Source organism: Bos mutus, chromosome 2 (genome assembly GCF_027580195.1).
Source record: "Bos mutus isolate GX-2022 chromosome 2, NWIPB_WYAK_1.1, whole genome shotgun sequence".
Classification (NCBI taxonomy): Eukaryota; Metazoa; Chordata; class Mammalia; order Artiodactyla; family Bovidae; genus Bos; species Bos mutus.
In genome coordinates this window covers 5,983,222-5,995,295 of record NC_091618.1, presented here as the reverse complement: position 1 = coordinate 5,995,295, position 12,074 = coordinate 5,983,222, and the positions used below count along the sequence as shown (strand labels likewise).

The 12,074-nt window shown below is 55.0% G+C and overlaps 1 protein-coding gene across 2 annotated transcripts in view; it reads right to left on the bottom strand.

The window, feature by feature from the left end:
* EPHB2 (EPH receptor B2) overlaps window positions 1–11,668 on the bottom strand; it is a 218,579-nt gene extending 206,911 nt beyond the window's left edge. Inside the window, exon 1 of one of the 2 annotated variants that reach the window (XM_070382850.1) lies at window positions 11,444–11,668. In XM_070382850.1, the coding sequence (XP_070238951.1) occupies window positions 11,444–11,504 (61 nt within the window). In that variant the 5' untranslated portion in view covers window positions 11,505–11,668. The remainder of the gene's footprint in view (window positions 1–11,443) is intronic. The other variant, XM_070382846.1, reaches the window with a different exon arrangement.
* Between the last annotated feature and the right edge of the window lie 406 nt (window positions 11,669–12,074).

The window sequence follows — 12,074 nt, the reverse complement described above, 5'->3', positions numbered from 1 at the left end:
GCCCGGACACCACAGCTAGAGAAAAGCTCACACACCGCAACAAAGACCAGTGAGGCCAAAAAAAAAAGAGGGAGGGAGGGGGTTGCTGAAGCTACATTTGGACCATAGGTCGGCCCGGAACACAAGATGTGTGTACACAGTGAAGTGGGTGTTTGGGGGCCGAGCATCACCTCCAAAGACACGCTGAGGACCAGGGGCAACACACAGGCGAATGCTGTGTATTAGACCGTTCGCAGCACACGGTGCTTCCTTTGAAAGACTGAACAGAAAACTGAGCCCAGCGTATATCCCCCCAGTCTCTGAACTGGATGAGGAGGCCTGGGATGCATCTGAGATGGCTCTGTGACTTGCTCCGACTGCAGGGGTGATGTTTTGTGACATCACAGTCCAGGCCTCAAGGAGTCTTCCGGTTTCCTCTTTACCCTCTTGGGAGCTAGCCGCTGTGGAAAGCTCGGTCTAGACTAGTGACGGGTGAGCAATCTTGAACGGGGAGGGGGCGAGGCAGGGGGGCCTTCCCACCCTCCCTACCAGGGCCTCAGAGATGTAGGAGAGGCCACGGGAGACCTTCCAGCACAGCCCAGCTGAGTGCAAGCTCAAGAGTGATCCAAGCTGACACCACATGGAGCAGAATAAATGCCCAGCTGCACCCGGCCACTCCACTGAATCAGGAAGAATAATACATCACTGTTGTATTGAGACAGTACGTTTTGGGGTGGCTTATTAGGCAGCAATGGATAACTGATACACGTCCTGGGGGCAGAGCCCTGGCCTTTGTCTAGCTCTCCCCTCCTTGCCTGGAGCCTGCCACCGGGCATGCAATCCCAGAGCTGGAAGGAGCCTCCGAAACCACTGAGCCCTACCCCCTCATTTGAGAGAAGAGGTAGCCAAAGCCTGGGGAGGAGAAGCAATTTACTCCTGATCGCAAGAGAGACTAGAGGCTAAACACCACCACCACCAACAGGAGATGCGGGGCGGATCTAGAAGACAAACTTGAACCCTGCAGGACCCAGGCAAGTAACACAAATGTGTGACGCAAGCCGATGGAGAGCTCCCCGCCCCCCCAGCCCACGTTCACGTGCTGTCTGAAGAGGCAGTCACTATTTGGCTCCAGCCAACTGTGGCCATGTGGGAATGTGGGCCTAGAGAAGCCAGATTGTCTGACTTCTCACAAAGCCAGAAACAGGATTTCTCTGTAAACTCTCCTGATTTTTAAATGTTGGCTAGGAATTCAAATTGAATTGAGAATCTCTGAGCCATTGAGACCCGCCTTGGGCTTCGGGCATGGTCTGGCCACTGCCCTCCAGCAAGTCGCCTTATTCCCCCAGGTCTCTGTTTCCTCATCTCTAAAATGGGCCCCATGGTTCCTGCCCACTCATAGGGTTGCTGTGAAAACCCAATGAGCTAATGGGTTTAGAAACACCAGCTACAAATGGCCCTGTGACTGTTCCACAGCCTCTGTTCTCTGTGGAGGCACCCCTCACAATGTAATGAGTTAACACCCGATTTGTCTAAGTTAGAACAACATTATTCTGACCATTATGACAGCGATTGCTTTTTTATGGCAGGTTTGTGAGTTCCAGAACCCTCCCACTTGCATTATCTCAGGATGTTGATGGAGTCAGAGGCTGGATGGCTGCCTTGGAGACCCTCGTCAGAGCCAAGCCTTTTCTCTGAGCTGAGAGGTACATTCCAGAGGCTGCTGGAAGGCGGTGGTGCAGAGCAGGAGCTTCAACGTCCTCCAGACCTGGGTTCGAATCCCTGCCTCCTGCTCCCTCCTTGGGCTAGGTGCTTTCTGAGTTTCAGTTTCCACATCTGTAAAATGGGCACAACAATAACACCACCAGGGCAGCTGTTGAGGTGGTTGTGTGAGATGACGTATATGGGGTTGGCCAAAAAGTGCATTTGGGTTTTTCCATAACCTGTTAATGGAAAACCCAAACAAACTTTTTGGCCAACCCAATACAATGTCTTTAAGCAGAGCATCTGGCTATTTTTATTATCATGTATGGACGTTGGTGTGAATTCCCTGGTAGTTCAAGGTAGTAAAGAATCTGCCTGCAATGCAGATTCTTGCAATGCAGGTTCAATCCCTGGGTTGGGAAGATCCCCTGGAGAAGGGAATGGCAACCCACTCCAATATTCTTGGCCTGGAGAATGCTATGGACAGAGGAGCCTGGCGGGCTACAGTTCATGGGTTGCAAAGAGTTGGACACGACTGAGCAACTAACATTTTCACTTTTTCATGGAAGTTGGTGGCTGGGAGGCCAAGGGTCAAGAATGAAGTCGCAGTGATAGAAGATCCTGTCCCTTTCCTGGGGTTAAGGGAGGCTGACTTGGAGGGGGGATGGGCTCTTGTGCAAAACCTGCATGGGAAGCAAAGAGGTAGGCTGGAGGGAGCTCTCAACTACTCAGCAAGAGTCAGATAGAACTCAACTCTGTATCTTTGGCTTTTTCCTGGGGTGAAGTGAAGAGGGATGGGGGGAGAGCTGCAGACAGAGTCCTCGAGTAAAACGGCACCCACATCCCCCTACTCTGAATGCAGTTTCCCACTGGTTTTGAGAAATAACAGCCACAGTTAATATTACTGTGCACTCATCACATGCAAGATACACATTCAGTTACAAATGCAGATTCATCTTTCATGGACTAACCCATTCATGCATCATAGCCACCTCAAGAACTAAAAACCAGGACATGGAAGCAACCTAGATGTCCATCGGCAGACAAATGGACAAGAAAGCTGTAGTACATATACACAATGGAGTATTACTCAGCCATTAAAAAGAATACATTTGAATCAGTTCTAATGAGGTGGATGAAACTGGAGCCTATTATACAGCATGAAGTAGGCCAGAAAGAAAAACACCAATACAGTATACTAACGCATACATATGGAATTTAGAAAGATGGTAATGATAACCCTGTATGTGAGACAGCAAAAGAGACACAGATGTATAGAACAGTCTTTTGGATTCTGTGGGAGAGGGCGAGGGTGGGATGATTTGGGAGAATGGCATTGAAACATGTATAATTTCATATATGAAATGAGTCACCAGTCCAGGTTCCATGCATGATACAGGATGCTCAGGGCTGGTGCACTGGGATGATCCAGAGGGATGGGATGAGGAGGGAGGTGGGAGGGGGGTTCAGGATGTACACCCGTGGCAGATTCATGTTGATGTATGGCAAAACCAACACAATATTATAAAGTAATTAGCCTCCAATTAAAATAAATAAATTTATACTAAAAAAAAAAAAAAAAAGAAAACACATATTCTCTGAGAGCTCACCTAAATTCAACTAGAGGGGACAAGTGGACTCCAGAAGTCCCAACATCAAATCCTTCACTACTTGAGAAGGGAGGGGGCTTGGGCAGATCACCTAAGCTCCAGTGAAATGGGGACAAAAGATCTACCTCACAGGGCAGTCATGAGGACTGAATGATATATCTGTATGTGAAACGCATGGAGCTTGGTAGGCATTTATTTAATAAATAGAAAGTGACCTTAAAAAAAAAAAAAGAAGTGAGGGAAGCAGGGCTCAGAGAGGTTAAATAACCGACCAGAGGACACACAGGCAGCCTGACTCCAGACATCCTTGTGACCCCTAGGCTCTGCTGTTTACGGAACAAGACAGTGGTCAGGGCTTGGCCAAAGGGCTCTGGGATTTCAAAGACAGGAGCAAGTAGTCTGGCAGGGAACAAGGGTGTGGACATTTCACAGTCCTGACAACGGATAAACATCGGCAGGGCCGCAGACCAGGCTGCTCTGCTGGCCGCTGTATACGGGACCTCATTTAACCCTCACTACGAGCCTCCGACAGGCAGTATCCCCAGTTTACGGATCAGCAAACTGAGGCTCAGACAGCACACCGCTTGCTCAAGGGCACAGAGCAGACAAGGTCTCTTCCCTGAGGATACCCCTATCCTGAGGGGGCTTCGGCAGGGCTCCAGATAGCTCCAGGAAGCTCACTGAGCACGGCCCAGGCTAAGGTGGTCTAAGCAAGCCCCTCGCTGCAGGTGATACAGAGGCACTTGGGAGACAGGTGTCTCCTCTTCACCCTCCGGAAGGCACCTGCTTTAAAAGGCCCTAAAACCCTAAAATGCTTTCAAGGCAGCCTTATCAGACAGTTGATCCCAATCAGGAAGCTTCCAGGTGCTGTCAGATCAATGGCCCACCCCATCCCTGAGAGGTGTGCAAACATTCTGCCCTGCCCTGCCCTGCCCTCCCCCTACCAAGTCTCCTTCCATTCACCAGCAGGCCGGCGGCCTGGGCTGGTGGGCACTAACTCAGACTGACTTCACTTCGTTTTGGCCTTTTCCAGTTTCCTGCTGAGGTTTCTCTTCCTCTTTCCCAGGAGTCCCCACCTGCCCAACGGAAAGACCTGGGAAGAGAGTTAAAAGTTACTGATCCCTGGGCTCCAGCTGGATCTATCAAATCTCCAGCAAAGTCAGGCAAGCAGGCCAGGCCACAGGATGGGATGGGGCTTTGGTCAGAGGTGCAGACCGGGTCCGCCACTGCCTGGAGGCTCTCCTGGTCTCACCCCTCCACCCTCAGAGGGAGCAGGGCACCCCCTCCCTTGTCCAGCCCAGGCCTCCTGTCACCGGCCAGTTCTATCCTCAGCCCCTTCCTTTATGGATCTCTCTGCCTGCAGGGGTCCGACCTCCACCCTAAGCTCATAGGTAAGCTCTGGGCAGGCCAAGCTGACCAGCTGTGACCCTCGGCCTTGCGGAGTCCCCGGCAAGCTGCCCAGACAACCTGCCCCCACCCTGGCTTTGGGGTTGATGCAGAACCTTGATGAAGTGGAGGCGGCCAAAGGCATTAGGAAGGACAACCCCCGCCCCCTGGGAGGGTCTGGGGCCATGGCAGGGCAGAGGGAGCTGGCAGTGGGGTCTCAGGACCAACCAAGGATTCAAACCCCCTCACTGGGAGCCTGGGTATGGGCTTGTGTTTTCACAACTGTTTTGAGAATCTTCTGAAAGCTAAGACCCCGCTTCCTAGGAAAATCTATGGTCACAGCCAACATTCTATTATAATTTCAGGGTGATCCCAGGGTCCCATAACTAAGGCCTGTGGACCCCAGTTGAGAGCCCCTCTTCCAATTCCCTGCCATGGTAAGAAGCAAGTATTTTCCCCCGACAGAGCCCTGAAGAAAGAGGCAGAGATGGGGCTCTGGGCCTGCTCACACTTGGGGGGTTGCCATTCCAAGGCGGGAGCAGTTGGGAGTCTGTGTGCTGGGCTGGGGGAGACACTGAAGTTTGGTTTGTGGACTGAACAGTCTAAATGCCAGAAAGAGGGGAAGTGAATTAGGACACAGCTATCACCGATCACAGGCATTCACTCCAAGGACAAGGACTTTGGAGGGGCTGAGAACAACCTCTACACAGACAAGTACCTGACACTTCTTTTTTTTTTTGACTCTATTTTATATTGGGGTACAGCCGATGAATAATGTTGTCATACTTTCAGGTGGACAGCAAAGGGACTCAGCCATACACATACATGTATCCATTCTCCCCCAAACTCCCCTCCCATCCAGGCTGTGACATAACATCGAACAGAGCTCCCTGTAGGTCCTCGTCGGTCGGTTATCTGTTTTAAACAAAGCAGCGTGTACATGTCCATCCCAAACTCCCTAACCATCCCTTCCCCTCTTCCTCCCCCGTCGTGTGCCTGACACTTTGTGTGAGTGTCCCCAGGAACCCCTCAGGAAATGGGAGTCCAGCTCCTTGCCCAGGGCACACACAGTGTGCAGGGCTGGGGGGTTTGGACCCAGGTCTGATTGCCCAGAAAGGCTGTGCCTTTTCTCTGCCCCACAGGGTCCTGGAAGTTGGCCACCCTTGTTTCCCACTGAAGTTGGAATCCTTTCTCCCCACCCAGCACCTGACATGAAGAGGGTGCCTGGCGACTCTTTTAAAACATATGGATGGATGGAGGAATAAATGAATAAGTCAACTTGCTTTTGAATTCTACAGCATTCGGGCTTTAAATCTAAGCCCTGATTTCCTGGCTAAGACGAATACATGAAAGCAGCCTCCTTTAAAAATGAGAAGCAGGAGAAATAAACATAAAAGGAAAACCAATTCTAAATTAATCCCACTGAAGGTCGCTGGATCTTAGATAGGTAATGCCCAAGAGGTGGGCCCAGCAGAGGGCTGGGCTGGGGGTGGGACAGTACAAGACGTGCATGGGGGGAAGGGGCGGGCAGTCTCCCTCGACCCCGTAAGGAGTGGACTTGCTTGGCACAGAGCTGCCGCCGGTCCATTTGAATCCTCAGCTCTGGCTGAACTGATCTCGTTATTATCCCCACACATCTTCCTGCATTCTGTATCTCTGCTCACATCTGCCCTCTGCTTCTCCCTCTGGGAAGATTTCCTTCATCTCCCCGGCCAGAGGGACTCCCTCCTTCGTCTCTGTATCATTCTCCCGACACTTACTGTATAGCACAATATAATGTATTCATTTGTTTGTTCACTCCACACTCATTCATTCATTCATTCAGCATTCCTTAGTTCCTTTCAGTTCAGGGCACCGGGTGACTGGGTTCAGTTCAGGGCACCCGGCTGCCGCAGCAAACAGGGAAAACAAAAACCTCAGGACTTCCCTGGCAGACCAGAGGTTAGGACTTCACGCTTCCACTGTGGGGGCCATGGGTTTGATCCCCGGTGGGGGAGACAAAGATCCCGTAGGCTGTCTAGTGTAGCCAAAAAATAAGTAAATTTTTAAATTAAAAAAAATAAATTTAGAAAAACCCTCTCATCTCTTGGAGTTTACCGTCTAGTGGGCAAGACGGACACTAAACAAGGAAAGCAACAAGTCTTTGATACCATTTCAGATGGCAGTGGGTATTCTGAAGTACGACAAAACAGGAGGGATAGAACGTGTCTGAACTGAGTCTGTGTTAGAGGAGGTAATCAGGGAAGGCCTCTGGGAGCAGCATTTGAACAGAGATCTTTTTACTACTATTGGGCTTCCCTTGTGGCTCAGATGGTAAAGCATCTGCCTGCAATGCGGGAGACCCAGGTTTGATCTCTGGGTTGGGAAGATCCCCTGGAGAAGGAAATGGCAACCCACTCTTGCCTGGAAAATTCCATGGACAGAGGAGCCTGGTGGGCTACAGCCCATGGGGTCGCAAAGAGTTGGACATGACTGAGAGACCTCACTTTCTTTTTATTACCACCATGGACACAAAACTGCACAGCCTAGCCGGGAACAGACAAGCTGGCCTTTTCTTTACTGTACAGGACAGGTTGTAGCCCATCTGAAGATTCCCACACACTGGAAGCCAGTGATCTTTCCACAAACAAATCTGGCCAAGTCCCCTGTGGCTCAAGAACCTTCAGTGGCTCCCCAGTGCCCTAAGCATCAAGCCCAAACTTCTCAGCCTAATCCCCCCTTGCTGCCGTTAACATCCGTCTCCCTCAGTTACACCCAAGAATCACACTCCAATCATCGTGTCTCCAGGTCTTTACACACGCTGTTCCTTCTTCCAGGCCAAGACTTTGCCTCCTCTCGGTCCCAAACTCAACCTCCTTAGCTTTTTGGGAACACAGTTCATTAATATGACAGGTGGCTGAGAAAGTTTCGAGGCAGGGAGAACAGGAAGTAAGAAAATGAGGCAAAGAATAAAGCTATAAATGACAAAGTAACTGGCTTCCATCCTACATGGCTGCTGCTCCCGCAGGTGGCGCACGACTGCCTCCTGGCAGGACCCGGGACACACTTGTCACATTGTATCTTGCCAACGGCTTCCCTGTCAGTTTGTCCCGTCTCCCTGCCCGCCCCAGGGCACAGCACCACACCAGCTAGAAAACACGCTCCATAAATATTTGGAAACCAAAAGAATGAATGTACAGGGACTTCACTGGCAGTCCAGTGGTTAAGACTTTGCCTTCCAATGCAAGTGGTGCCAGTTCGATCCCTGGGAGCAGAGCTGAGATCCCACGTGCCTTATGGCCAGAAAACCAAAAGATACAATGGAAGCAATACCGCAACCAATTCAATAAAGACTTCACAAGTGGCCTATATTAAAAAATCTTCAGGAAAAAAAAAAGAACAAATGTGCAGAGGAGATGGATTTTCTCTAGACTTCAACTTTTGGATTCCACCTAGTGGCTGGTCCAGACCTCCCTGGTGGCTCAGCTGGTAAAGAATCCGCCTGCAATGTGGGAGACCTGGGTTCGATCCCTGGGTTGGGAAGACCCCCTGGAGGAGGGAAAGGATACCCACTCCAATATTCTGGCCTGGAGAATTCCATGGACTATACAATCGGGCACGACTGAGCGACTTTCACTAGCAGCTGGTCCACCACTGATCTCTTCTCCTGTTGGACACAACCCCGTGGGCACTACCATCCCCTCAAAGCATCCAGATGCTCCAGACTTAGCTTTCTTTTTGGGAGGGGTCTCACGGTTTGGGGAGATACTAAGCTTGCCATCCTAACCTAGCCCCCATGCTGTGTGCTAAGTCACTTCAGTCGTGTTTGACTCTTTGCGACCCTAAGAACCATAGCCCACCAGGCTCCTCTGTCTGTGGGATTCTCCGGGCAAGAATATTGGAGTGGGTTGCCATTTCCTTCTCCAGGGGATCTTCCCCCACCCAGGGATCGAACCCACATCTCTTACGTCTCCTGAATTGGCAGGCGGGTTCTTTACCACTAGTGCCGCCCTCCCCACCCCCAGAAACTACACACATCCTGTCTCCTCCCTCAAAGGCTGGGAATTTTCTAGACCTTAATGCTCAGGACAGCATGGTTACTACTGGGTAGGAAGAGGGGGATGGGCCAGGAGTGGCGGCTGCACATCTCTGGGTACCAGGAGACCCGAGGGCTGCTCCCTCATCACCCCGGGCTTCAGGTCTGCTTCCACAGTCTGTCCTGCTCCCGGGAGGCTCCTGTCTCTTCAGGGTTGTGTCACGAGCAGCACTGCCCATGTTCCATCCCCCAGAGGCCACGCAGATCTTCAAGGTGACTTCTTCCCATCCATTATCTGGTCTGAATCTCACAGACATGCCTGTGAGACAGGCAGGACCAGCATGATTACCCTCACTTGGCAGATGAGAACACTGAGGCTCAGGGAAGGCAAGGAGGGTGCATGTGAATCTTAGGAGGCTAGGTCGAACATTCTGGACTCAGGGAAACTGAGCTCCCTGTAGGGCAGGGAGCTGGTCTAGTGGTCCCGAGTAAGTGAGAAGCCAGGCCTCTGACCTCCACCTCACACCATCTCCCCCTCCGTTAGGCCAGCTCCTTCTTAACGCCTAATGGACTAGACTCCAGAGTATGCAGGGAGAAAGGAAGAGCCTGAAGCAAGGTTCGGGATGCCCACTGCAGCCCGCCTCCCAGTCTGCCCCCAAGTGGCAGCCCACGCCGCCACGCCCTCCTGGGACGTCAGCAGCTGATCAGCCCTGTGTCCAGGGCCCAGGGTCCGCTCTGGCCAGAGCCCACCAGATTCTGACCGCCCCCCGCCAGGGCCAGGCCTGGATAGACGTGGCCCTTCCATCTATCCCCCCCACCCCGGTAATTAAAAACACACCCAGGGCCTTTTCCAACGCGAGAGGGGCCAATTTTCTTCCCCTCCAGCACCGCTGACTACAACCCAAAGAGCAATATTTATGCCAAGCTCCCCATAATACTGTAAACATCCCAATGTATAGCGGGCCAATGCATGAGTCATTTCCCCAAAGCCAGAGCTAATAAGTGGTACCTCAGCCCTATTCCAGGGAGCTCCCGCCAGCAGCCAGGTCTCAGGGCTGCCCTGCACACCCAGGGCTCGTGGCACCCTGGTGCCCCAGGGGCCCCACGCTGGGAAACCTCAGGCAGCCGTCAAACCCTCCGGGAGCCTTGAGACAGCTGCTTCCGTGCCAGAAACTATGGCTGCCATCCAGGGACACCCCCTCCACCCCCTGAACTGTGGTCACTAAAGCACTCATTACTGAGACAGAAACTAAAGTTATCGCATGGGATCCCCCATCCATCCTTTCCCAGAGTCTGCAGGCTCCATGCCTGGTTCCATCGGGTTATTTTTGGGTTTGGTTTTTTGGGGTTTTTTGAGCTGCAAGAGGGAAAGGGACTTCGCATCACCCCCAAATGGCCGAAGATGAGGGTACCCCTCGGGCCTAAGGTGGCAGAATCCTGGAGAAGGTAGCCTGTTTAGGGACGGGAAGACCCACCAAAATGAACAGAGCACAAGCTTCCCAGACTCCAGACCCCCATTCTATTTTTATCACCCAAGGGCCAAGGCGCGAAGCACTGGCTTTTCTGGGCCTTGGTTTCCCTTTCTAGTAAAAGGAAGTTAAAGACTCTAACCCATCTGGATTCCCTGGAAGGCTTATTTTGGGGAATCCAACAAAATTGCGGGTGGGAAAGCACTTCGTAAAGCTTCAAGCACCTTGTCAACTGTGCCGCACGTTGTAAACCACAGTACTTTGCATATAGTGCAAAGTACTTCATGAACTGTAAAGCGGGTTGAAAACTGTAAAGTGCAGTACACATGAGAACCATTATTCACGTTCATTTCTTGCCCCACAGGCTTGGCCATTTCTGGGGGACACACCCAGACCCCACTAACTTTCCCTCCAGAGCAAGCTGGTTCGGGAGACTGGGCAGCCGCCCTGTTTCCTTGGGGGTCGGGTGGGACCGACACACGAGGCCATGGGGGAGAGGGCCCAGCGACCCTGGCCAAGGCCAACACATGGCAAGAGCATCTGGTCCGGCCCTGGCGGCAGCTGGAGAGTTCCCGGGGCTCCAGCAGCCACGCTGAGCTCTGCCGCCAGCGGGGCGGTGGCCGGCAAGGGTGCCCGGAGACCCCGCGCGGCCCAGAGATGCCCACGGACCCATCCCCCCCGCAGTCCTCCAGGGGAGGGGACCCCATTGTACGCCGCGGGCGATGGGCAGGCACCGGCGCGGGGTGCTGCCGCGCTCACTTCCACTCTGCCAGTCCCCCCTCTTCGGGGCTCCGACCCCATCCCGGGGCCGCGGACCGGGAACCCCCACCCCGGACCAGTCGCGGTGCCTGCCTCCCTCCGCTCCCTGCCAAACTTTCCAGCCCCGACTGCTCTCCGGGCCTCCCCACCCCCCGGCCGGCGCCCCTCCACCCGGTGCCGAGCAAGGCCAGGCCGGCGCGCAGTGGGGTGCCCGGGCCGGGGGCGGCGAGCGCGCGTGGGCAGCCCCTCGGCCCTGGGCGGCGCTCGCCGGGCTGGCTACAAAGCCTCGGCAAGATGGTCCCTTTGCCTCCTCCTGGCACAGTCAATCAGCGCCCGCCGCTCCCGGGCGCCCGCGGGGCCCGCGCCTCCCGGCGCGGCCGGACACACCTACCCGCGGCCACCTGCGCCCGGCGCGAGCCCCGGGGCAAACTTTGCGGGGCCGCGGGGCGGAGGTGGGCGCCGGCGGCCGCCAGTGCCCGGCCGCTCCCCGCCCCCATCGCCCGGCCGCCCGCCCGCCCGCTCACCTTCCACGGCGGCGAGCAGCGGCAACAGCAGCAGCGCGGCCCCCAGCCTCCGCAGAGCCATGGCTGCGCTTCCCGGGGCCTCGGGCCGCGGCGCCGCGGGGCCCGGGCGGCCCGGGCGGGAGCGCGCGCCCCGGGCTCGGGGGGCCGGGGGGGAGCGGCGAGGCGCGGCGCACACACAGCCGCCGCCACCGCGCAGCCAGCAGAATGAGCCATCCAGCCCGGGCAGAACGGGGACCCGGGCTCCGCCAGCGCTGGGCGCGGCCCACCTGAGCCGCGAGCGCGGGGGGAGCCCAGCCGGGCCGCGGGCCCCCGCGCGCGCCCCGGCAGCCCCACCGGCCCGCGCGCGCGCCCGGAGCCCCCAGCCCCTGGCGTCCGCGGGGGTCACCCGGGGGCCGCGCGCGCGCCGGAGCGCCGAGACGCCCCGCGCCCCGGCCACCGAGACCCCGGGCTCCCCCCGCGCAGCAGTGGTCTCTCCCGGCGCTGTGGCTCCTCCAGATAAAGCAGCGATTTCAGCCCAAATGTTTCTGAATTTTTATTGAATGCTGCAAAGCCGGAGAGCGTCTGGCGCGGCTGACAGGGGCAGGGAGAGGGGACCCGGGGAGGGGTGGGGGGAGAGGGCGAGGGAAGGGGC